The 27,505-nt window shown below is 52.4% G+C and overlaps 2 protein-coding genes across 2 annotated transcripts; one reads left to right on the top strand and one right to left on the bottom strand.

The window, feature by feature from the left end:
- Positions 1-202: 202 nt before the first annotated feature.
- On the bottom strand, positions 203-7,521 carry SSR2 (signal sequence receptor subunit 2). The gene is made up of 6 exons (XM_083167213.1): positions 7,370-7,521; positions 5,937-6,091; positions 4,376-4,474; positions 2,152-2,260; positions 1,897-1,974; positions 203-788 (listed from the first exon to the last, which is right to left on the bottom strand). Exons 2-6 carry the CDS (start codon positions 6,089-6,091, stop codon positions 678-680), a joined length of 552 nt encoding a protein of 183 aa, XP_083023339.1. The 5' UTR covers positions 7,370-7,521; the 3' UTR covers positions 203-677.
- A 1,492-nt stretch (positions 7,522-9,013) lies between these two features.
- On the top strand, positions 9,014-26,729 carry VTI1B (vesicle transport through interaction with t-SNAREs 1B). The gene is made up of 6 exons (XM_083167563.1): positions 9,014-9,215; positions 20,428-20,486; positions 20,702-20,890; positions 23,565-23,738; positions 24,591-24,652; positions 26,234-26,729. Exons 1-6 carry the CDS (start codon positions 9,029-9,031, stop codon positions 26,328-26,330), a joined length of 768 nt encoding a protein of 255 aa, XP_083023689.1. The 5' UTR covers positions 9,014-9,028; the 3' UTR covers positions 26,331-26,729.
- Positions 26,730-27,505: the final 776 nt, after the last annotated feature.

The following is a 27,505-nucleotide window of genomic DNA, read 5'->3' as shown; positions in this document are numbered from 1 at the left end:
ACCAGCCACTGTTCCATAACCGTCAGACAAGTTAAGCCTGGAAAAAAATATAAAGTTCAAAGTCCTAACACACCAGCCAATCAACAACACAACTTGTTGGCTGGTGCATTATCACTTTCCCAGGCATAATACATCCCTCCCCCTTTGTCAGAAGTTGTGGGGTAACATTCCCTGGGATGAGAATATAAATGCAGACACCAAATTCCATTCACGTTTTATTAGAAAACCTCCATTATGACAGTCCGGTCAGGACGCATTAAACCACAATTCCAGCTGCACTGTGGAAAATATTGGGAAATTGGCTTTCAGAACAGTTTTAGGTGGCCAGACGCTGATAAGACGGGGGTTTACCATCCGCTTGTCTTAAATCAATACATATGTAAATATAAAAACCCCAAACTATGTGTAGGACATGCAGGAACAGCCGTAAAGCGCACCAGACGGCGAGGGCCAGTGACTCCTTTGTCCATGGAGATTCGAGAACACCCAGCAGACTCTGGATTGGACGGAGACCAGCGGCACTGTCCGTGGTCACCAGGACTTCATGACAAGAACATTCCGTCTTTCTATAGGCTTTATGCCTCAGCGTGGATACAGGGGGTACGGATGGGCCGGTGCAGGGGGAACGCAGCTGTGTACACCAGTCCCACATGTGTGTGTTTCAGAATGGAACCTCCTCAGTTTTTCTTAGGCTTGGGGGTGTCATATTTTCTCTTGCTGGAGTACCATAGGAGAAGGGGAATCCCGATGGATGGGAGAGTCATCACCCCAAAGGCTGCCCAGTCCAGCTATGTAATGACAAAGGAGAGGTCAGCAAATGGCCTAAGCCTTGTAAACAATATCCCCCTCCCCATCCCTTACACAATGGTGTACCCTGTAGTTAGTTCTGTTATACAATCATTCCCTGCTACACCACCAGTGCGCACAATACTACTACACCAATGCCAAGGAGGGGGGAGATGGATACAGCAGGTTCCCCACCCATTTAGCATCCTGCTGATGTACATGTACGCCAAGTCTAACCCATCGCAGGTTCCTGATAATCTGTGCGTGGAGGTCACCAGCCCCACACACAGTGACGTCACCAGGACCCCGCTGGATATGCAGGTTGTTGGCTGTTCAGCCGACAGAGGGTGGTGGATAACTATGCATGAAGTGTGTATAGCCAACGGTGGACAACATTTTATTCAAAGAAGTTGCTTAGAAGGGCTCTCGCTACACAGATGGGTGTCCACTCCCATGTCAATCTTTGTACAGTAGACACTAATGAGTGTCAACCTCAGCACCCGTCTTGTGTTACTAAAGGCCTCTGGCATGTTTTGGAGATCCGCAGCATAGAATCACTCTGCACAAACATCGGCCATCTGAGTAGCCCTCAGGTCAGACAGGGAGAGTGGTGGTTCTCAGGGCCAGGAGTTGTAAGTCTGAAGATGCAGAGGGAGCACACCACTGTTCTATGGAAATGCCACAACACGTCATTCACAAGCGACAATGGAGGAGCCAGCCACTAGCGACGGGACAGGCCGCGCTCTCAGCCAACGCCCCCGGCCACTAGCGACAGGACAGGCCGCGCTCTCAGCCAACGCCCCCGGCCACTAGCGACAGGACAGGCCGCGCTCTCAGCCAATGCCCCCGGCCACTAGCAACAGGACAGTCCACGCTCTCAGCCAACGCCCCTGGCCACTAGCGACGAGACAGGCCGCGCTCTCAGCCAACACCCCCGGCCACTAGCAACGGGACAGGCCGCGCTCTCAGCTGCATTTCTAGTGATGTCATCAGTGCCTTGTGAATGGTTTAGTGATAAACACTCATGTCTCTTGCTGCTTAAACAGATTATCTGCGACTCCTATCCATCTCTGCATAGACAAAGGTTCCTGAACAAAATAATTTACTTACAAAATGAGGGGAGAATCTTCTGTCAAACTCCCGCTGCGCCAGTATACCGCCTTGTCCAGGGGCGCTGGTGTACCCCACCTGTTGCCAAAAGGATTTACAATTTAATGGTTTATTTATTAAGCATAAAACAAATGCACGGCACAGAAACTAATAGAAAAATAGGTGACATGGGAATAGCAATGCCAATTGATTTGTTAATGACGTGTGTTCTGCAGTATCCCCAGGCCTCACAACAACATCACAAGGACAACTCACCACAACTTGTAAGCCTTCCTGTGCCAGGTAAGTGATGGTGGCGGAGGTGAAGTTGAAGTAGCCGGCTTTCAGGGGACGCAGGACCACGGTGTGAGACACATTGCTAGCGCTACACCACAGGCAGTTAAAGGTCATTAACATCGGGTTGAATGAAGAGACTTGATGGGAGAGTTGGGAGTTACACCTATGGTAACAAAGACAGGATGCCCACGACCTGCTGCCATACTTCTGGGAAAGCCCACCCCCTCTTTACAAGGCCTGTGGCTTTTCTAATACACATTACAGGAGATCTTACAGAGAATAGGATTTTGATTTCCCCGTAGTCTATAGGGTACACTGGGAAGTTAAGTGAACAATGGGTATAGACCGGGTCTAACGTAGCCGGTGCATTAAAAACTTCAATTCCCTGTGTGCTGGCTCCTCCCCTCTATGCCCCCTCCCACAGCCAGCTAAGGAAACGGTGACGGATGGAGACGGACATACAAAAGGGAAAAGAAGTCTAAAATACAGATAAAACATGGAACAAGTAACCACAGCCTAACAGGAAAAACAGGAAATCAAAATCCTATTTTCTCTAACATCCATAGGGTATCCTGGGAAGTTATGTGAACAATGGGGATGTCCCAAAACTTTAAGAACAGGTGGGAAGTTGCAGAGACTCCTGCAAAACTGAAGAACCAAACTGAAGGTCCTCAGTTGGCAAGGTATCAAACATGTACAATGTTACAATCGCGTTCGGTCCCGACCACATAGCAGCCCAACACAAGAGCAAGGCTGTAACACCATAGGCAGCCGCCCAAGAAGAACCTACCAACCTAGTAGTGAGCCGTAACCGATGGCGGAACAGGTAGACGCCCAGGAGTAGGCGTGTTCAATTGTGATCTTAGTTCAGTGTGCAATGGACTGTTCAGATGCCGGCAGCCGATTATGTGCATCATATAGCACAAAAAGAGTAGGATTTTCTAGTAGGAACCGTATGTTTGAGATGCGGACTTCCAAAGGTTCAGATTCCCAATTGTCTACACTCGGGATGAATATTGCGAGACCCTTGTTTGGGGTGATTAAGTATCTTATGCATATGGAGGTGTAAGCCCGACCATATGCTTAGAAGGTCTAACTGGGACGTTCTTGCGTGAAACCTTCCATATGCGACCATGGCTTGAACCAGCTTTGCTTTGTCTTCTGGAACGTATGCTTTCTGGACACCGTATGAAAGAGCATGCCCATATAGAGAAGCCTCTGTGAGGCTTAGATTCAGGAACCACCCGTGGCGGGCGAGAAGGTTTGATGCGAGTAAGACACTGTGCTCCAACAGTTTGCTTGACGGGGCTTTTATTAGAAGTCCAAATATGGAACATTTACCCCCAGAATCCTCAGCTGGATCATCATTTCTGCCATTACCTTTGTGAACACCCTTGGTGCCGTGGAAAGCCCAAATGGCAGAGCCTGAAATTGGTAGTGCTTGCCGAGAATGGCAAACGGCAGATCAGCTTGGTGAGGAGGCCAAATAGGAACATGAAGGTATACGTCCCTGATATCCAGGATACCTTTTCCTCCAGATTTGAACCACTGCCTGCATGGAGCCCATTTTGAATTTGAATGTCCTTAGGTAACAGTTTAAGGATCATAGATAAATCAGGATAGGTCTGAGCAACCCATCCGGTTCCAGCAACACGAAGAGGTTGGAATAATAACCGAGGTACCATAGATGTTGAATGGCTTCCAGCAGATTGTTGCGAGAACCACCTATAACTGGTCAATTTGATTAGAAGAATCTGGTAGGAGGTGGAACCAGAAACTCTATTTTGTAGCTGAGAGATCAGACGGATTACCCAAGTATCACTAGATGGCCTATGTGTTTCATATTTGCTGGTCACCAGGTCAGCGACCGACCTTTTGAGGTCCTGTCTTTTTTGCCAAGCTACCGCTAATTCGGAAGAGATAGAGGATATCATGTATTTAATAGACCCAGCTATGCCGGCTCCTGGGAGATGACTGAATACACAGGTACGCACCCGGCCCGGAGGCACATTTTTTCTAAACTGGCTGTGGGAGGGAGCATAGAGGAGCGGAGCCGGCACACAGGGAATTGATGTTTAAGTGCACCAATAGTGAGGAGACAACGTGGGGCCGGTGCTATCCCAGGTCAGACCTGGCACAAGTGTATGGACTTGTAGTTAGCATTAGCCAGGTTTATACAGGCGATAACTCAATGAAAGGATACGGAGCGATTCTGTCCCACTTTACGCTCAGCATGCCGGAGACGATCCCGAAATCCTCAGGTGGGAAGGAATCATCGGAGAGCTCCACGTCCAGGGCAGCACTAGAGAGAGAACAAGTCTCAGATTGCTATACACTGTACTTACACGTGTGACATCAGAGGCCTCACTGCTAGATAAATATAAATACACGTTATCATGTATGTAGTATGTGCGCTGCCTGGTTCCCCAGAGACAGGGTACGCAAAGTATCTGCAACCGCCCAGCAATCAGCATAAGGCTTCACACAGTCCTAAGCCTGCCCCCAGACTCCCATTGGCTAATTTCACAGGAGTCTAGGGGTGGGCTTAGGAGCGTGTGAAGCCTTAAGCCTATTCCTGGGCAGTGCCGGCTCCAGATAAACTCAACATACCTGATCCGCAGGGGAATCAGCCTGCACATATGACATACATGATAAGATGCATGTTTATATGTTCATACCATAGTACTAAGGTTACTCCCCAAAGGATGATTATACCTATATAGATACCACATGGGTAGCGTTACTCCCTATAGCAGTGATAGCTAACCTTGACACTCCAGCTGTTGTTGAACTACACATCCCAGCATACCCTGCTACAGTTTTAGCATGGCCAAATAGTAAAACTGTAGCAGGGCATGCTGGGATGTGTAGTTCAACAACAGCTGGAGTGTCAAGGTTAGCCATCACTGTCCTATAGGATGAGAAAACCACTATACACAGTGTTCAATCTAGCACCCTCCATCTTTAAAAACCCACGCAGTTCCTCTTCCCTGCCTGGGGTGTCGCTGTGCTAGAAACACCACAGCAGACAGCGAAACCCCAGGCAGGGAAGAGGAACTGCGTGGGTTTTTAAAGATGGCGGGTGCTAGAATTAACACAAATACCTAAATTTAGATACCATAGTAGTAATGTTACTCCCCATATGATGTACTGGGATGAGAAAACCACTACACGTATATACAGCCCATAGCGGTAGTACCCATAGGATGTAGTGGGATGAGGAAACTACTACACGTATATAGAGCCCATAGCGGTAACGGTAGTCCCCATAGGATGAGTGCGATTAGGAAACCACTACATGTATATAGAGCCCATAGCGGTAACGGTAGTCCCCATAGGATGTAGCGGGATGAGGAAACCACTACACGTATATAGAGCCCATAGCGGTAACGGTAGTCCCCATAGGATGAGTGCGATTAGGAAACCACTACACGTATATAGAGCCCGTAACGGTAGTCCCCATAGGATGTAGCGGGATGAGGAAACCACTACACGTATCTAGATCCCGTAACAGTAGTCCCCATAGGATGTAGCGGGATGAGGAAACCACTACACGTATATAGAGCCCATAGCGGTAACGGTAGTCCCCATAGGATGTAGCGGGATGAGGAAACCACTACACGTATATAGAGCCCATAGCGGTAACGGTAGTCCCCATAGGATGAGTGCGATTAGGAAACCACTACACGTATATAGAGCCCATAGCGGTAACGGTAGTCCCCATAGGATGAGTGCGATTAGGAAACCAGCAGCGTTCTCCTTACCTGGAGCCCACATTGTAGATGTTGTATTGTAGCGTTAGATCTTTGCCCTCCACGGCGTATCGGTTCAGTAGGGACTTAGAGCCCAGTAGCCTTGCACCCTCCTCACATCGAGCCACGGCCAGCAGGGCTAGCAATGCAGCAAAGAGAACCTTCATCTGCAAGAGACACAGAAACAGTAGTTAGACAATGGCGAGTGGTAGCAAAGCGCACCACAGGGTCCTAAGGGGCATAGATATTCTCTCACAGGTAATACACAACATGCAGGGCTGTTGGGGTCACTCAGCTATAGATGGTTACTGGCCCCCTCCAGGCTCAGGTAAGGATGATGTGTCACTCCCACTCTGACCCTGGGGACGACACTCACAGGATAACTGTGCGACAACATCTTATAAGGGGAGGCCCCAACATTTCCTAAAAGAATGCACTCTCATAGCCCACCACAGCGCACAGAGGGACACCAGCACAAGCCCTCTGACAGGTATGCATCTATACAGCAGAGAGTGGGTGCTGAATAATACCAAAACCCAATCAACCCACATTCTAGATGCCCCCTACTCTAACATGTCTCATAGGGGAAAGCTTACCCCACTTCACACACTGTACAAGGAGACACTACCCCCATCTCCTTTTCCCATCCCTTCCTACTCACATATTGTACAAGTGGCTCCTAACATGCCCCCAGTATATCATACACATAGACCCCTCCCCATCGTTGGGTCAACCTATATTTGGTTTACATTGGGGCGACATGGCACAGGCTAACATGCTTTTTTAAATACCCTACCATTCACTACAGCCAGCATGGAGGGACAATAAAGACATGTGACAAGCGTAGCAAATCACAGTGCCCGAAGCATGGTGAGCGTACACTTATAAAAGTCAACATAACAAAAAAAATAACCATGTCAACCTATAGCCCCTGTCAACCTTTAGGAGTTGACCTAAGGGTGTCAACACAATGTATGTCGACCCAATGATCAATACAACCTACATACTGTACTGAGGTACACGTCCCCCCCTCCACCCACACATATACAGGGAGACCCCTCAGCCCTCCATGCTGTACAGGGAGACCCCCTCAGCCCTCCGTGCTGTGCAGGGAGACCCCCTCAGCCCTCCGTGCTGTACAGGGAGACCCCCTCAGCCCTCCGTGCTGTGCAGGGAGACCCCCTCAGCCCTCCGTGCTGTGCAGGGAGACCCCCTCAGCCCTCCGTGCTGTGCAGGGAGACCCCCTCAGCCCTCCGTGCTGTACAGGGAGACCGTTCCGCCCAGGTACCGGGGAACCTCTGACTATAAGACTGAATGGAAAGCGGCAGCTGCAGGAGACAGGACCCCTTATCCGGGTGGACACACTGGGGGCACCGTCAATACTGTATCTGCCCGCCCGCCTCCCCCCCGGGCCTAACCCGCTACAGCCCCGACCCCGCTCTTACCCTGGCGGCTCCGAGTCCCAGCACACAGCTCAGTGAATGGTGAGTGTAACAACGCTGGAGACCGGCCCCTCAGCAAGGACACGTCAGCCGCCCCCGGCCGGATATCCGCCCTGCATCGCGCTGCATCATGGGGGATGTAGTCCTGCCCCGTGTAGAGATTAACAGCGGCGTACTGACCTGTACTCCGGGTCCCCTATTGGTTGCACAGGTTCTGGGGACACGCAGGGCTGATGGTAGGCAGCCCCGGAACCTGTGTAATTCATAGGGGACAGTATGGCAAACCTAATAATACATTACAGCCAGGGCTATTTTTGTGCAGGCTCTAGCAGGAACTGAGGCCCTTATTCTAGTTCACTCTTTCTGACAAAATATTTCTTAGATGGACAAAACCATGTGCACTGCAGGGGGGCAGATGTAAAACCCCACCCAAATCTAATTATCTCTGCACAAGTAACACCTGCCTCACCTGCACTGCACATGGTTTTGTCTATCTAAGAAATATTTTGTCAGAAAGAGTGAACTAGAATAAGGGCCACAGTTCCTGCTGGAGCCTGCACAAAAATAGCCTTGACCACTGGGTACTAGCCGGATGACGTCAGTAAATCGACAGGCAAAAGGGTAGATAAAAGCAAACTGACAACCGGATTATGTATGATCGACACATGAAAAGGTCGACATGAGTTGGATTTTTTTATTTTGGGCTTTTTTTAGGTAGTTGTGTAGTTTCACGGTGGCACTGCCCGCGGATCACATGCAAATATGATTTGCATGCGATTTAGCACACCACCACTATCCACATCAGCCCAAAGCGTGGCGAGGGCAGTGAGCCCTCCCGACCTGTTCATACCCCCATTATCCACATTGATCTGGATACCTGTGAAGCCCGCGAGGGGACGCATATAGCTGTGAAGGTATCCACGTCCCCTCGCCACGCTTCGGGCTTGGTGGCTCGCTGCACTCACCACACTATATAAAATCAACTACACGCCAACGTGGATAGTGGGGGTATGAAAAGGTCGGAGGACGCGTACCGCCGCCCATCGCGGGCTCGCTGCGCTCGCCACACTATATGAAGTCAACTACACGCCGACGTGGATAGTGGGGGTATGAAAAGGTTGGAGGACGCGTACCGCCGCCCCTCGCGGGCTCGCTGCGCTCGCCACGCTTCGGGTTGGCATTGATAGTGGGGTGGCTTTAACAATGAGGGTCATTTAGCCATCAGGGTGGGTATACAATTAAAAATGGGGTCTGGGGGGCCATTTCACATATGAAACAGGCATCTGGGTGCCTGTACATATTCAAATCGCATCAAATCGCATTGCATGCAATACAATAGCATACAATGCAACGTGATTTTCTCTTCAAGGGAATTTCAAGGGAAATCGCGTCAAATCGCATCAAATTGCATGCTTAGGGTACTGGCATACAATTTCAACATCGGGCGCCCAGATAAGTCACAAGTACCTTTATTACATTTTGTTTTTATTAAAAAAAATAATGCATGAAGCATTAATAAGGGAGAACTAAGATAGTCAGTTATTTTGTGTACAGGCACTAATAGGACAACTAAAGGGGGTCCTACAGCGGCAGAGGAAACCAGGAAGTTCCCCCAGCATGGAGCTATAGCAGCTGCCTGGAAATGGTCTGGGGGGCGGAGCTATGTATAACAGTTGCAGCTTCTGGCAGCTGGGGAGGTCCCTGCTCTGTATCTCCAGCAAGGCCGGCTGCTCCATGATGAGGAGACAGAACATGTCTTCTGAGCAGTTTGAGACGTTACACGACCTCTTCAAGGGGCACTATGAGCATCTGCAGGAGCTGCCCCCAAGGCTGGAGAGCTGCTATGGAGGTGACTATGCCATTCACATACCTGCACCCTCATGTCACGTGATAAATCATAGCTCCCAACATGATCCTCTCCAGGAGGGGCACAATACTCTGCTCCTTCGCTTCCCACTTAGGAGGTCATTCTGGTTGTCTCACAAAGCTGCCAGCTAACGAAATCCTGCACGAATGCCGCACTGCATAAACATCCAATCACAGCCTTGCCTGCGGGGCCGATATCATTCGATGGTCGCCAACCATCAAATTATTTCTTAAGTGTGCGCAAATCTTTAGTCACTGTCTGGTGCTATAATGAACAGGGCGATGTCATCTGCCCGCCCCGCGTCACGCCACCATTTGTATGGGAATTCCCATGAATCGCTGGGCATGACCCACGTCCGCCACCCCACACCCCGTCTGCGAACGTGCGGGGGCAGTGAATCAACTAGAATGACCTCCTTAATGTAGGATTACCATCACCTGTGCGGATACATATTTCTGGTCAATTAACCGGTTTAGAACAGGTGATGGTAATGATACAGTCAGAGGGAAATGCAGGAGCAGAGCACTGTGTACCTGATGGAGATAGTCATGTGCCATGTGCCGGCCTATACCTACACCCTAACATACACTTCAGGTAGTGCGCCCACCTGTACACGTCACATGATGCACCCGGCCTGTACACGTCACATGATGCACCCGCCTGTACACGTCACATGGTGCTCCCGCCTGTACACGTCACATGATGCACCCGCCTGTACACGTCACATGATGCACCCGCCTGTACACGTCACATGATGCACCCGGCCTGTACACGTCACATGGTGCGCCCGCCTGTACACGTCACATGGTGCACCCGGCCTGTACACGTCACATGGTGCGCCCGCCTGTACACGTCACATGGTGCGCCCGCCTGTACACGTCACATGGTGCGCCCGCCTGTACACGTCACATGGTGCGCCCGCCTGTACACGTCCCATGGTGCGCCCGGCCTGTACACGTCACATGGTGCGCCCGCCTGTACCTACACCCTGACATACACTTCAGGTAGTGCGCCCACCTGTACACGTCACATGATGCACCCGCCTGTACACGTCACATGATGCACCCGCCTGTACACGTCACATGGTGCGCCCGCCTGTACACGTCACATGGTGCGCCCGCCTGTACACGTCACATGGTGCGCCCGCCTGTACACGTCACATGGTGCGCCCGGCCTGTACACGTCACATGGTGCGCCCGCCTGTACACGTCACATGATGCACCCGGCCTGTACACGTCACATGATGCACCCACCTGTACACGTCACATGATGCGCCCGCCTGTACACGTCACATGGTGCGCCCGCCTGTACACGTCACACGGTGCGCCCGGCCTGTATACGTCACATGGTGCGCCCGCCTGTACACGTCACACGGTGCGCCCGCCTGTACACGTCACACGGTGCGCCCGCCTGTACACGTCACACGGTGCGCCCGCCTGTACACGTCACACGGTGCGCCCGCCTGTACACGTCACACGGTGCGCCCACCTGTACACGTCACATGGTGCGCCCGCCTGTACACGTCACATGGTGCGCCCGCCTGTACACGTCACATGGTGCGCCCGCCTGTACACGTCCCATGGTGCGCCCGGCCTGTACACGTCACATGGTGCGCCCGCCTGTACCTACACCCTGACATACACTTCAGGTAGTGCGCCCACCTGTACACGTCACATGATGCACCCGCCTGTACACGTCACATGATGCACCCGGCCTGTACACGTCACATGGTGCGCCCGCCTGTACACGTCACATGATGCACCCGGCCTGTACACGTCACATGATGCACCCACCTGTACACGTCACATGGTGCGCCCGCCTGTACACGTCACATGGTGCGCCCGCCTGTACACGTCACATGGTGCACCCGGCCTGTACACGTCACATGGTGCGCCCGCCTGTACACGTCACATGGTGCGCCCGCCTGTACACGTCACATGGTGCGCCCGCCTGTACACGTCACATGGTGCGCCCGCCTGTACACGTCACATGGTGCGCCCGGCCTGTACACGTCACATGGTGCGCCCGCCTGTACACGTCACATGATGCACCCGGCCTGTACACGTCACATGATGCACCCACCTGTACACGTCACATGATGCACCCGGCCTGTATACGTCACATGGTGCGCCCGCCTGTATACGTCACACGGTGCGCCCGCCTGTACACGTCACACGGTGCGCCCGCCTGTACACGTCACACGGTGCGCCCACCTGTACACGTCACATGGTGCGCCCGCCTGTACACGTCACATGGTGCGCCCGCCTGTACACGTCACATGGTGCGCCCGCCTGTACACGTCACATGGTGCGCCCACCTGTACACGTCACATGGTGCGCCCGCCTGTACACGTCACATGGTGCGCCCGGCCTGTACACGTCACATGGTGCGCCCGGCCTGTACACGTCCCATGATGCGCCTGGCCTGTACACGTCCCATGATGCGCCCGCCTGTACACGTCACATGGTGCACCCGCCTGTACACGTCACATGGTGCACCCGGCCTGTACACGTCCCATGATGCACCCGCCTGTACACGTCCCATGATGCACCCGGCCTGTACACGTCACATGGTGCGCCCGCCTGTACACGTCACATGGTGCGCCCGCCTGTACACGTCACATGGTGCGCCCGCCTGTATACGTCACATGATGCACCCGGCCTGTACACGTCACATGGTGCACCCACCTGTACACGTCACATAGTGCGCCCGCCTGTACACGTCACATGATGCACCCGGCCTGTACACGTCACATGGTGCGCCCGCCTGTACACGTCACATAGTGCGCCCGCCTGTACACGTCCCATGATGCGCCCGCCTGTACACGTCCCATGATGCGCCCGCCTTAGGGTTACCACCTAGTCCCTTTAATTCCGGACACATGTTAATTACACAGGTTCTGTGGCAGTTTAAAATCAGGTGAAGTGGAGTCTTGAAGTCAGCCAGCCACAGAACCTGTGTAATTAATATGTGTCCGGAATTAAAGGGACTAGGTGGTAACCCTAGCCCGCCTGTACACATCCCATGATGCACCCGGCCTGTACACGTCACATGGTGCACCTGGCCTGTACACGTCCCATGATGCGCCCGCCTGTACACATCCCATGATGCACCCGGCCTGTACACGTCCCATGATGCACCCGGCCTGTACACGTCCCATGATGCACCCGGCCTGTACACGTCCCATGATGCACCCGGCCTGTACACGTCCCATGATGCACCCGGCCTGTACACGTCCCATGATGCACCCGGCCTGTACACGTCCCATGATGCACCCGGCCTGTACACGTCCCATGATGCACCCGGCCTGTACACGTCCCATGATGCACCCGGCCTGTACACGTCCCATGATGCACCCGCCTGTACACGTCCCATGATGCACCGGCCTGTACACGTCACATGGTGCACCCGGCCTGTACACGTCACATGATGCACCGGCCTGTACACGTCACATGGTGCGCCCGCCTGTACACGTCACATGGTGCACCCGCCTGTACACGTCACATGATGCACCCGGCCTGTACACGTCCCATGATGCACCCGCCTGTACACGTCCCATGATGCACCCGGCCTGTACACGTCCCATGATGCACCCGGCCTGTACACGTCACATGATGCACCCGGCCTGTACACGTCACATGATGCACCGGCCTGTACACGTCCCATGATGCACCGGCCTGTACACGTCACATGGTGCACCCGGCCTGTACACGTCACATGATGCGCCCGCCTGTATACGTCACATGGTGCGCCCGCCTGTACACGTCACATGGTGCGCCCGCCTGTACACGTCACATGGTGCGCCCGCCTGTACACGTCACATGATGCACCCGGCCTGTACACGTCACATGATGCACCCGGCCTGTACACGTCACATGGTGCACCCGCCTGTACACGTCACATGATGCACCAGGCCTGTACACGTCCCATGATGCACCCGGCCTGTACACGTCACATGATGCACCCGGCCTGTACACGTCACATGATGCGCCCGCCCTGTACACGTCACATGATGCACCGGCCTGTACACGTCACATGGTGCGCCCGCCTGTACACGTCACATGGTGCACCCGCCTGTACACGTCACATGGTGCGCCCGCCTGTATACGTCCCATGATGCACCCGGCCTGTACACGTCACATGATGCACCGGCCTGTACACGTCACATGGTGCGCCCGCCTGTACACGTCACATGGTGCGCCCGCCTGTACACGTCACATGGTGCGCCCGCCTGTATACGTCACATGATGCACCCGGCCTGTACACGTCACATGGTGCACCCACCTGTACACGTCACATAGTGCGCCCGCCTGTACACGTCACATGATGCACCCGGCCTGTACACGTCACATGGTGCGCCCGCCTGTACACGTCACATGGTGCACCCGCCTGTACACGTCACATGGTGCGCCCGCCTGTATACGTCCCATGATGCACCCGGCCTGTACACGTCACATGATGCACCGGCCTGTACACGTCACATGGTGCGCCCGCCTGTACACGTCACATGGTGCGCCCGCCTGTACACGTCACATGGTGCGCCCGCCTGTATACGTCACATGATGCACCCGGCCTGTACACGTCACATGGTGCACCCACCTGTACACGTCACATAGTGCGCCCGCCTGTACACGTCACATGATGCACCCGGCCTGTACACGTCACATGGTGCGCCCGCCTGTACACGTCACATAGTGCGCCCGCCTGTACACGTCCCATGATGCGCCCGCCTGTACACGTCCCATGATGCGCCCGCCTTAGGGTTACCACCTAGTCCCTTTAATTCCGGACACATGTTAATTACACAGGTTCTGTGGCAGTTTAAAATCAGGTGAAGTGGAGTCTTGAAGTCAGCCAGCCACAGAACCTGTGTAATTAATATGTGTCCGGAATTAAAGGGACTAGGTGGTAACCCTAGCCCGCCTGTACACATCCCATGATGCACCCGGCCTGTACACGTCACATGGTGCACCCGGCCTGTACACGTCCCATGATGCGCCCGCCTGTACACATCCCATGATGCACCCGGCCTGTACACGTCCCATGATGCACCCACCTGTACACGTCACATGATGCACCCGGCCTGTACACGTCACATGATGCACCCGGCCTGTACACGTCACATGGTGCACCCGGCCTGTACACGTCCCATGATGCACCCGGCCTGTACACGTCCCATGATGCACCCGGCCTGTACACGTCCCATGATGCACCCGGCCTGTACACGTCCCATGATGCACCCGGCCTGTACACGTCCCATGATGCACCCGGCCTGTACACGTCCCATGATGCACCCGGCCTGTACACGTCCCATGATGCACCCGGCCTGTACACGTCCCATGATGCACCCGGCCTGTACACGTCCCATGATGCACCCGGCCTGTACACGTCCCATGATGCACCCGGCCTGTACACGTCCCATGATGCACCCGGCCTGTACACGTCCCATGATGCGCCCGCCTGTACACGTCACATGGTGCACCCGGCCTGTACACGTCCCATGATGCATCCGGCCTGTACACCTCACATGATGCGCCCGGCCTGTACACGTCACATGATGCACCCACCTGTACACGTCCCATGATGCACCCGGCCTGTACACGTCACATGATGCACCCGCCTGTACACGTCCCATGATGCACCCGGCCTGTACACGTCCCATGATGCGCCCGGCCTGTACACGTCACATGATGCGCCCGCCCTGTACACGTCACATGATGCGCCCGCCCTGTACACGTCACATGATGCGCCCGCCCTGTACACGTCACATGATGCGCCCGCCTGTAGACGTCCCATGGTGCGCCCGGCCTGTACACGTCCCATGATGCACCCGGCCTGTACACGTCCCATGATGCACCCGGCCTGTACACGTCCCATGATGCACCCGGCCTGTACACGTCCCATGATGCACCCGGCCTGTACACGTCCCATGATGCACCCGGCCTGTACACGTCCCATGGTGCACCCGGCCTGTACACGACCCATGGTGCACCCGGCCTGTACACGTCCCATGATGCACCCGGCCTGTACACGTCCCATGATGCACCCGCCTGTACACGTCACATGATGCACCCGCCTGTACACGTCACATGATGCACCCGCCTGTACACGTCACATGATGCACCCGCCTGTACACGTCACATGATGCACCCGGCCTGTACACGTCCCATGATGCACCGGCCTGTACACGTCCCATGATGCACCCGGCCTGTACACGTCACATGGTGCACCCGGCCTGTACACGTCACATGGTGCACCCGGCCTGTACACGTCCCATGATGCACCCGGCCTGTACACGTCACATGATGCACCCGCCTGTACACGTCCCATGATGCGCCTGGCCTGTACACGTCCCATGATGCGCCCGCCTGTACACGTCACATGGTGCACCCGCCTGTACACGTCCCATGATGCACCCGGCCTGTACACGTCCCATGATGCACCCGGCCTGTACACGTCCCATGATGCACCCGGCCTGTACACGTCCCATGATGCGCCCGCCTGTACACGTCACATGGTGCACCCGCCTGTACACGTCACATGATGCACCCGCCTGTACACGTCACATGATGCACCCGGCCTGTACACGTCCCATGATGCACCGGCCTGTACACGTCCCATGATGCACCCGGCCTGTACACGTCCCATGATGCGCCCGGCCTGTACACGTCCCATGATGCACCCGGCCTGTACACGTCCCATGATGCACCCGGCCTGTACACGTCCCATGATGCACCCGGCCTGTACACGTCCCATGATGCACCCGGCCTGTACACGTCCCATGATGCACCCGGCCTGTACACGTCCCATGATGCACCCGGCCTGTACACGTCACATGGTGCACCCGCCTGTACACGTCCCATGATGCACCCGGCCTGTACACGTCCCATGATGCACCCGGCCTGTACACGTCCCATGATGCACCCGGCCTGTACACGTCCCATGATGCACCCGGCCTGTACACGTCCCATGATGCACCCGGCCTGTAGACGTCACATGATGCACCCGGCCTGTACACGTCACATGGTGCACCCGGCCTGTACACGTCACATGGTGCACCCGGCCTGTACACGTCCCATGATGCACCCGGCCTGTACACGTCCCATGATGCACCCGGCCTGTACACGTCCCATGATGCACCCGGCCTGTAGACGTCACATGATGCACCCGGCCTGTACACGTCCCATGATGCACCCGGCCTGTACACGTCCCATGATGCACCCGGCCTGTACACGTCCCATGATGCACCCGGCCTGTACACGTCCCATGATGCACCCGGCCTGTACACGTCCCATGATGCACCCGGCCTGTACACGTCCCATGATGCACCCGGCCTGTAGACGTCACATGATGCACCCGGCCTGTACACGTCACATGGTGCACCCGGCCTGTACACGTCCCATGATGCACCCGGCCTGTACACGTCCCATGATGCACCCGGCCTGTACACGTCCCATGATGCACCCGGCCTGTACACGTCCCATGATGCACCCGGCCTGTACACGTCCCATGATGCACCCGGCCTGTAGACGTCACATGATGCACCCGGCCTGTACACGTCACATGGTGCACCCGGCCTGTACACGTCACATGGTGCACCCGGCCTGTACACGTCCCATGATGCACCCGGCCTGTACACGTCCCATGATGCACCCGGCCTGTACACGTCCCATGATGCACCCGGCCTGTAGACGTCACATGATGCACCCGGCCTGTACACGTCACATGGTGCACCCGGCCTGTACACGTCACATGATGCACCCGGCCTGTACACGTCACATGGTGCACCCGGCCTGTACACGTCACATGGTGCACCCGGCCTGTACACGTCACATGATGCACCCGGCCTGTACACGTCCCATGATGCACCCGCCTGTACACGTCACATGATGCACCCGGGCCTGTACACGTCCCATGATGCACCCGGGCCTGTACACATCACATGATGCACCCGGGCATGTACACGTCACATGATGCACCCGGCCTGTACACATCACATGATGCACCCGGGCATGTACACGTCACATGATGCACCCGGCCTGTACACGTCACATGATGCAGAATGACGGACACCTACTATAGAATGACATCTGTTCTATAACTTAAACAGAGCATTTGTCCTATAGAAAGACCCCAATTTTCCTATAATCCCCCAAGTACATGCACTGATCCCTTCCCATATGCACCCTCCTATACCCACACCTATACTTGCCTCCAGCACACGCGTTCTATCACATAACAATATAACCATCAGAAGTATAGTCTAATATCATACGCTCCAACATGACCCTCTCCATTAGGTACAAAATGCTCTGCTCCTGGACTTCCTTCTTAATATATGATTGCCATCACCTGTGCTTACACTAGTTAATTGACAAGAATGGTGTTTAACAAAGGTGATGATAATCATACATTAAGATGGAAGTCCAGGAACAGAGCTTCGTGTACCTAATGGAATGGGTCATGTTGGAGGGTACGTAATATATAAAAGCGAAAGTTTGTCTGTCTTTCTATACGAATCTACAGTTTACAAGGGAAGATTGTATTACGAGCCTATTAAAACACGGCCGAAACAACAACAAAAAATTCCAAATTAACATTAATTACGGTTAATTTTTTATTAATTAAAAAACACAATTTTTGGCTGTACGCTCATATGTATGTTCCAGCATAACTCCAGAATGACGGCAACAATTTACATCAAACTTGGTACACATATGACTTACACCAGGGGTGGCCCAACCAGTCCGCAAAATCGACCAATTGTCCACGTTTTCCAGATCACCTAGCTGGTGCACAGCTGTAGTCATTACCAACTGTCACATTTTCAAACATGCTGCATTCATTCCTACTATAGACCCACACACTGAGAGTTATATAGTGGGAGGAGCAGGGTCCCCAGCAGCACAGAGTATATCAGGAGATGAGTGATGTGTCAGTGAGGACAGGCCTGCATGTGACAGGGGCAGTGACATGATGTGAGGAGGGGAATGGAGGCAGCAGGAAGCCACAGACTCATAGTTATATAGTGGGAGGAGCAGGGTCCCCAGCAGCACAGAGTATATCAGGAGATGGGTGATGTGTCAGTGAGGACTGGCCTGCATGTGACAGGGGCAGTGACATGATGTGAGGAGGGGAATGGGGGCAGCAGGAAGCCACAGACTCATAGTTATATAGTGGGAGGAGCAGGGTCCCCAGCAGCACAGAGTATATCAGGAGATGAGTGATGTGTCAGTGAGGACAGGGGCAGTGACATGATGTGAGGAGGGGAATGGAGGCAGCAGGAAGCCACAGACTCATAGTTATATAGTGGGAGGAGCAGGGTCCCCAGCAGCACAGAGTATATCAGGAGATGAGTGATGTGTCAGTGAGGACAGTGCTGCATGTGACAGGGGCAGTGACATGATGTGAGGAGGGGAATGGAGGCAGCAGGAAGCCACAGACTCATAGTTATATAGTGGGAGGAGCAGGGTCCCCAGCAGCACAGAGTATATCAGGAGATGGGTGATGTGTCAGTGAGGACAGGCCTGCATGTGACAGGGGCAGTGACATGATGTGAGGAGGGGAATGGGGGCAGCAGGAAGCCACAGACTCATAGTTATATAGTGGGAGGAGCAGGGTCCCCAGCAGCACAGAGTATATCAGGAGATGAGTGATGTGTCAGTGAGGACAGGGGCAGTGACATGATGTGAGGAGGGGAATGGAGGCAGCAGGAAGCCACAGACTCATAGTTATATAGTGGGAGGAGCAGGGTCCCCAGCAGCACAGAGTATATCAGGAGATGAGTGATGTGTCAGTGAGGACTGGGCTGCATGTGACAGGGGCAGTAACATGATCTGAGGAGGGTAATGGGGGCAGCAGGAAGCCACAGACTGAGAGTTATATAGTGGGAGGAGCAGGCTCCCCAACAGCACAGAGTATATTAGGAGATGAGTGATGTGTCAGTGAGGACTGGGCTGCATGTGACAGGGGCAGTAACATGATGTGAGGAGGGGAATGGGGGCAGCAGGAAGCCACAGACTGAGAGTTATATAGTGGGAGGAGCAGGGTCCCCAGCAGCACAGAGTATGTCAGGAGATGAATGATGTGTCAGTGAGGACTGGGCTGCATGTGACAGGGGCAGTGACATGATGTGAGGAGGGGAATGGACATAGCACAAACCCACACACTGAGAGTTATATAGTGGCAGTAGCAGGGTCCCCCAGCAGCACAGAGTATGTCAGGAGATGCATAATGTGCAGCACTAAAATGTAAATTAACGAACAACTAATGATATTTATACTGTGTTTAATATATAAATTGAATTTGTAAACAAACGTTCTTAAAACCTAAGACAGCGCAGGTCTCCAGCTAGTAAGTACATAAAGCTAGGGATGGCCATCGTTGCCATTGTTATCGATGGTTGCCATCGATGGCAATTCTGCAACTGGCCATTGATAGTGCTAAATTATGCTATGGATGACCATCTATATTTTTACATATCGATGGTCATCCATTGTGTTTGATTGATTGGCCTGTGGGCCAATCAAAACACGGGGGCAGGGCTTCGCGGGTGTCCCGGCACTTAAAAAAAAAAAAAAAAAGCAAAACATCGTTTTGCTGTTCCATCGATGGAGGGAAACCATCTGGTTCTCCCCCATTGATGGCTATTTGACATCGGCCATGGACCATCGATGATTTCGAATCATCGATGGCCATCCCTACGTAAAGCCTTTACAAATCACAGCAATCCAAGAAGGAACTCCATAGGCAATGAGTGATAGTAATACATAGGCTTACTGTATTATCCCTGTACATTGGGACACAGGTTCTGGGGCTGTCTGACTACAGTCCTGCATGTCGTCTGGTTGTAATCAGCCACAGAACCTGTGTAATCCATGAATGTCCCAGATTAGGGCTAGTATGGGAAGCCTAGTAATGTGTACACAATAAGCCAATGCATAACATGTAGTTCCCCTAATGGTCAGCACTCCTTCCCCCAACCTGGCCTGTACCTGTCTGCTTTGGGATATAAAGGCTGGACATTAATGTTATTAATGGTGATAACGCTATAGGAACAACAACGGGTCCAAGTTTAGCGGTTTTATACTTGGTCTAAGGAAATCCAGCCCCAAAACCAAACGTCGGGGTCGGCTCCCTGATCTAACATATGTGGAGGATTTTCCAATGAATTTGCCTTTCTCTTGTTCCACAGAACAGTACAAAAGCCTTCTGCGAGAGTTCCACGACAAGCACCTAGAAGCGAATGAGATGGTAACTATTACGCTGCGCTGGTGTATTCCTGTGTCTGTCCCTAGTTCTGTAACTCACGTCTTAGCTGGAACTTCTGCTGTAAATTGAAATATTACTATATCATTGTTTTCATGTATGAAATGATTCTTTCTAGATAACTTATGTCACGTATGTGCAGAACGCAGGATTGTGTAATATACATACACTGTGATTTCTAAATGTCACATTCTGTTTAGCTAACACAGATGGAAGAGGAACTGAAATGTGCGCCACTGTCCTTCCAACACCAAATGATGAGCAAGCTGCGTGTGTACAAACGGGGCCTCGCTGAGCTGCAGACTGACGCACGAAGCCGGAATAGGAGCACGGGCCTGGACTCTAGTGACAGCAGGAAGAGGGGCTACGGTGCAGAACACCAGCAAAGTGTACGCGTGTAACACATTGCCTATGTGCTAGCATGTATTCCGACAGTGCGCCTGAGAAAACACACAACTGGGTCACTCCATGCTGCACTGCAGGGGCAGATGTATCTGTTGCAGAGAGAGAGAGAGAGGGTTACATTTGGGTGGGTTATATTGTTTCGGTGCAGGGTAAATTCTGGCTGCTTTACTCTTACACTGCTATTTCCTGTTTAAACGCATCCCACCCAAATCGAACTTGCTCTGCACCTGTTTCATCTGCCCCACAAAGCTGGAACAGGCCTTTTATTTGCGAGTGATTCCTATACTGATTACCAGCCCGGCAGCATGATGGAACAACAGAAATATCAGCCCCAGTGATTTTGTTTTGTCTCCATCTAGTGGCCACATGTGCACAAAAACTGTTGAATCCCCCCCCCCCCATTAGAGGTGAGGAGCAGTGTGTGCCTTTTTAATTATATAGAAATTTCTCTTATAATTGGTAGTTATTAATGTGTAATGTTTTAATTAAGACATGATATAATCACTTTAGTGATGGCTATACTTTAATTAATGGCATGTGTGACTATTTGTCTATGAGGTTTATGTAATAGGTTCCGATTCGATGGAACCGGTGTGATTTCATCATCAGTTCGATATAAGGCAGCAATGCGTTATAAGACTGGTCCAGCCTGACAAGGCGCCTTTATATGTAGCAGCGGTCTCTCCCTGACCCTGCTGGACCTATCCCATAATCCCCTTGTGTAGTGTGGTCTCTCCCTGACCCTGCTGGAACTATCCCATAATCCCCTTGTGTAGTGCGGTCTCTCCCTGACCCTGCTGGAACTATCCCATAATCCCCTTGTGTAGTGCGGTCTCTCCCTGACCCTGCTGGACCTATCCCATAATCCCCTTGTGTAGTGCGGTCTCTCTCTGACCCTGCTGGACCTATCCCATAATCCCTTTGTGTAGTGCGGTCTCTCTCTGACCCTGCTGGAACTATCCCATAATCCCCTTGTGTTGTGCGGTCTCTTTCTGACCCTGCTGGACCTATCCTATAATCCCCTTGTGTAGTGCGGTCTCTCCCTGACCCTGCTGGAACTATCCCATAATCCTCTTGTGTTGTGCGGTCTCTTTCTGACCCTGCTGGACCTATCCTATAATCCCCTTGTGTAGTGCGGTCTCTCCCTGACCCTGCTGGAACTATCCCATAATCCCCTTGTGTAGTGTGGTCTCTCTCTGACCCCGCTGGAACTATCCTATAATCGCCTTGTGTAGTGCGGTCTCTCTCTGACCCTGCTGGACCTATCCCATAATCCCCTTGTGTAGTGCGGTCTCTCTCGGACCCTGCTGGAACTATCCTATAATCGCCTTGTGTAGTGCGGTCTCTCTCTTGTTACTGGGCCTGAGGATAGTAGCCATCCTCATGTCCTGGGCGAGTGCTAGGAATGGCTTAGTCTCAATGCCCTGCTAGGGAGGGAATACCATTCTTTTCACTGGTAGGGAGGGGAGAAGCATCGGGCTTTGAGATGGGGCTCTTGTTCAGGGGTCTTTGCCTCTGTGGGAGAGTCACTCGAAAAGCCCGGTCTAGTATCCACTCCCAGGAAGAAGGGAAAAGCTGGGACCGAGTAGATTGCTCTCTGGTCCGGGGGTAACATGTCGCCCCCGGCCAGGGAAACAGCGAAAAGCCCAGCCCAGTACTCAATCCCTGGGAGAGGTGAAACGTAGGGACTGAGTAGGTGGTTTCTTCTTCCTCAGTTGGTCTATTTGGGCCTCTGCGGGGGAGACTCACCGAAAAAGCCTGGTGGAGTATCCATTCCCATGCCGGGGGTCGGAAAGGGCCCACTGGTTGAGCGGAGAAACACTTGGTCGGACGCTGGCTGCTTGGAGTCCGAGGCTGCACTGTGCCCCCGGGGAAACTCGGGGGTGCCGAACATACACGGGTGATCCCCAAATCACCATGCACTAGTAAGCACTAGCACTGCGCACTTCCCCTCTAGGTTAGCGCTTCACGTCCTTACCTCGTCCTTTTGGATGGGGTAGGACAATTTTTCACACCCCCACCCCGGCCTTCTGGCTGGGGTCCTCTTTATTATTTATTTCTTTTCCCTCTTCACGTTCGTGCACTTTTACACGTTTTCTGTTTTTTGTAGTGTGTCACGTTTTTTTGGGTTGTGTGGTCGTCCCTTACGGGCCTTCCATTTCCCCAATGTGCCAAAGCTCTCGCCTTTTGGGGAGAGCTGCGGTCCCCCCGAGGACGACCCCGAGCCGCAAGGCGGAGGGAAGTCCACTGAGGGTCTCTCCAAACCTTCGGGTGCGGAGGACCCACCGTCCTAACCCTTCCGGGGGTTGAGGAATGAGGGTCCCTCTAAGCTTTGGCGAAGAGGACCCAACGTTCCCTATTTTCCCCTCTTCGACCTTATGGTTGAGAGGGGTTAGGGGAAAAACGGGGCCCGTCTCCTTCGGGAGATAAGCCCACTCGATCGCACGGCCGCTTTTGCACGTGTTTAGGCACAGCACTGGTGGTAGGGAGCACACCTCGGAGTCTCTCTTTGACCCTGCTGGACCTATCCCATAATCCCCTTGTGTAGTGCGGTAGGGATGCGATCAGGTGATTCATGTGAATGCTGCCTCGTTGGGGTTTTGTTGCGGCCTCGACTTTTTTCTGTCCTTTAATAGTAATATTGTTTTATTTTTGCAGCCAGGTTTTCAGTCCCAAAGAACGTTACTTCTCCAAGGCCACGAGAGTTTACACAGAACCACGGACAGCATCGCCAGATCCCACCATTTAGCTGCTGAAACAGATGCCATTGGCCGGGACATTGTAGAAGAACTTGGTGGGCAGAGAGAACAGCTAGAAAGGACAAAGGGACGGGTGAGTGATGCGGGAGGGGCGATTTTAGGCAGAGGGGTCACAGAACCTGCTCTTATTTTATTGTTGAAGGGTCCTAAATCTATAATTGCAAGCACTGCGCAATGTACAATAGTTTATGCATTGGGAGAGTATGCCGCATAAGCATTACTGTGGGACTGACTGCTCCCAACCGAGCCTCGTCCCGGGACTGACTGCTCCCAACCGGGCCTCGTCCCGGGACTGACGGCTCCCAACCGGGCCTCGTCCCGGGACTGACTGCTCCCAACCGGGCCTCGTCCCGGGACTGACGGCTCCCAACCGGGCCTCGTCCCGGGACTGACGGCTCCCAACCGGGCCTCGTCCCGGGACTGACGGCTCCCAACCGGGCCTCGTCCCGGGACTGACGGCTCCCAACATGGCCCTCCGGCAGTCTAACCCCAACTGTCCCCTCTGGTAGTAGAAAAATCACCTTTTAAACTTGTCCTCCTTACTCACTGTTGACCAATCACGTGTCTGATCATTGACTATGTTGACCTTATTGATGTCTATGTGTGTCGACCTAATGACTTAACCTTTTTATTGCCGACTTTCCATGATTTTATTGTCGATACCCATGATACACCATTTCCTGTCACATGTCCAACAAGCAAACCGCACTCACTATAAATGTAGCCAACTACAGCACTCCCTCTGGGCGTGCAGAACATATTAGACAGTACACTGTGTACAACGAGACACAGCACCAGCAACATTGCTGCTGGTACCGGTAGCTGCCAAATGAGCCCCATGGGTACAGTAATCCAGCATGTATACTGGCCGTGGATATAGACTGTACATACATGTGGTTACCTGTGGTGTTCTGGTCTCTTCTAGTTGGAAAACACAAGTGAGAATTTGAGCAGAAGCAGGAAGATTCTGCGCTCCATGTCCCGGAAGTAAGTGTTCTGCTGCCAGCCTACAATAGCGGCTTTTCTCACTGTTTATATATTCATAAAGCTCATTTGTCAGTGTTCATCAGTGTATGTGATTCCTTGTCACAATACATATATAATCTCACACTGGAAAAGAAAACCTGAAACCACAAGGTGTGCTCAAACACCGGCCGCCGTTCACCCTATACCCCTGAATAGCATCGTCAGTTGGTAAAGTGAATGATGGCCACTGTAGTTTGGCGCCTCGGTGACATACAAATAATATGAGCAGGAGTATAATTCATATATTTGTGTATACTTGCACACGTCCCCGTGTATAGCGCGTCACTACTCCTTGTGTACAACGCAACGGAATATGCTGCGCTACAGTATATCTAGTATATACTAGTATATCTGGCGGCAAGTTTCAGGTGATTATAGTTCCTTAATATCTCCAACAGGATAATCCTATAAAAATAGGAATATTGTACAGTATAATAAAAACACTTTATTATACTATACGATATTCCAATTTCTGCTTTTATGTATGATCCTTTTGTATGTGTTAAAAAGTGCAATTTGCACCTGGATAGCTGCTTTTAAAATTGGAATTTGAAGGCATGCATATATTTTAAATCCTAGCTCATACTATACATGTAACCAAGCGCATTTTTATGATCCTTATGCTGTGTACACACGGGGAGATTTGACGTTCGATTTTGATTATATAGTCACAATTGTATGCAGATCGCACAGATTTTTTACCGTGCGATCCCGATGCGCGCTCCTGGGGACAGCACAAATCAACACCCAGATAGACAGGGCAGCAATGACTATATAGTGCAGATCTAATGCAGATTGTATGAATTGTTTGCTGTGTACACATGGTGCGAGTACCGTGCAATGCGGTCTCATCGCATCGGGATCGCACCGCATGGCATGCAATGTGATCTGCACACAACTTTGACTATACAGTGTAGTATACACTAGCTTTTACAGCAGGCAGGGTGCCGGGTGGCAGACCGAGCCTGCCGACGTCACAGCTGGGGGCGGTACTGGGTCGCTGACGTCACCAGAGTGGCGTGCCCGGGCTGCCGCCATCATCAAAGGGGACGGGCCCCTCCGAAGTCGCTGCGCTGCCGGGGAAGTGCCGGGCATCGCCGTCTACGGCTTCCCCGTGAAGCTGTTTTAGCGGGTCACTGCTAGAGGGGCAGGGCGCATTTTGCCCTTTCAAAATCAGGCAGGGCGCAGTGCCCTGCTAAATCAGCCTAGTGGGAACACTATAGTGCAGATCTGCACTATATAGTCAGGCAGCCAAGAGTTTCTGCTTCCGATGTGTGAACGCGCATCCGGATAGCAAGGGTAAAAAACCCATGCGATCTGCATGCAATCCCCATGAGATTTTGACTATATAGTCACAATCTCATATGTGCACAACATTAGCAAAGATTGCATAGCACTCGAATCAAGTGGAATAGCCAGGGAGTCTGGCCATGTGTACACAGCATTACACGGTTAGGGTTTATGTTTAGGAAGCCATAATAATTGTTTGGAACCGATACATTTTCTGTGACGTCTGAACTCTTTCTGTGTCTTCCTATCTAGGATTGTGACAAACAAGCTTCTGCTGGTCATTGTCATCGTTCTGGAACTCGCCATTCTCGCTGGTTTAGTCTACTATAAATTCTTCCGCAAATCCTGAGCCCTGGTATGGGTCGTTGCCATTCCATGTAAAGACCATTGTACAGCCGCCAACTACAGACTGTTCTTCATTTATGTATGGGAACCTCAGGTGAAGGCGCAATCAGGAGACCCCTCCGTATGGGCACTGAACGCTGCATGTCCAAACTGATAACGTTAATGGGGTCACTAAAAGGATTTGCAAAAGAGAATGTTCAATTCCCAGTAATTAGTATATAATTATTATTAATCCTAATGGTTACTGATTTTGTATTGTTATTGTTCCTCATACTGTATATAACTGTATTCTCTGCACACTGCCGTTATATAAATGATCCGTTACATTGGCTGCTCTGCAAAAATAATAATCAGTTTTTTCCAGTTTTTTTAGATGGTATAAAAGGAAATGTCTTGATCTATAGTCTCTCCTTCATGTTACTACTTCTTTCTGCATTGTATGATGTAACGGGCTTAGCAATGAGGGCGTGTGGATCTTGTAACTGGCTTAGGCCCTGATTCTGATTGGTTTGCAAAAGCAAACTCCTCCTTTAATGGAGAAAACCATGCTGCACTGCAGGTGAGGCAGATGTAACAGGTGCAGAGAGAGTGGTGGGGTGTGTACAAACTGAGATCTATATTGCAGTGTAAGAATAAAGCAGCTGGTATTTACTCTGCACAGAAACAAAATAACTTGCCCAAATCTAACTCTCTGCACCTGTTACATCTGCCCCACCTGCAGGACAGCATGGTTTTGTCCATTAAAGAAGTAGATTGCTTTTGCAAACCAACGAGAATTAGAACCTTAGTGAGGGCAGGTAGATTCGGTTACAAAGTCTAAGAAGCTTAGCACTACCAAACACTACTTCTCTGTAGTCTGTACCGCTGCCTTGAACTCCAAACTCACCACTACCCTCCTGTCCCCTCCTTCCTCCACACTGCCCCTCTGCGCTACTATCCTGTCCCCTCCGTCCTCCACAATGCCCCTCTGCGCTACTGTCCTGTCCCCTCCGTCCTCCACACTGCCCCTCTGCGCTACTGTCCTGTCCCCTCCGTCCTCCACACTGCCCCTCTGCGCTACTGTCCTGTCCCCTCCGTCCCCCACACTGCCCCTCTGCGCTACTATCCTGTCCCCTCCGTCCTCCACACTGCCCCTCTGCGCTACTATCCTGTCCCCTCCGTCCTCCACACTGCCCCTCT

The sequence above is a fragment of the Crinia signifera genome, chromosome 12 (genome assembly GCF_055691185.1).
Source record: "Crinia signifera chromosome 12, ASM5569118v1, whole genome shotgun sequence".
NCBI classification, from domain to species: Eukaryota; Metazoa; Chordata; class Amphibia; order Anura; family Myobatrachidae; genus Crinia; species Crinia signifera.
Note: the sequence above shows the minus strand (reverse complement) of the source record. Positions and strands in the feature narration are given on the sequence as shown.

Excerpts from the sequence above, each read along its gene's own strand:
- SSR2 (XM_083167213.1), bottom strand. The coding sequence starts at position 6,091 with ATGAAGGTTCTCTTTGCTGCATTGCTAGCCCTGCTGGCCGTGGCTCGA. Across the intron at positions 4,475-5,936 it reads ATCTACAATGTGGGCTCCAG|TGCTGCCCTGGACGTGGAGC; the intron begins GTAAGGAGAACG and ends TTCTCTCTCTAG. Across the intron at positions 789-1,896 it reads GAAGATTCTCCCCTCATTTT|CTGGACTGGGCAGCCTTTGG; the intron begins GTAAGTAAATTA and ends GTCATTACATAG.
- VTI1B (XM_083167563.1), top strand. The coding sequence starts at position 9,029 with ATGTATAACAGTTGCAGCTTCTGGCAGCTGGGGAGGTCCCTGCTCTGT. Across the intron at positions 20,487-20,701 it reads ACCTAGAAGCGAATGAGATG|CTAACACAGATGGAAGAGGA; the intron begins GTAACTATTACG and ends CATTCTGTTTAG. Across the intron at positions 24,653-26,233 it reads CTGCGCTCCATGTCCCGGAA|GATTGTGACAAACAAGCTTC; the intron begins GTAAGTGTTCTG and ends CTTCCTATCTAG.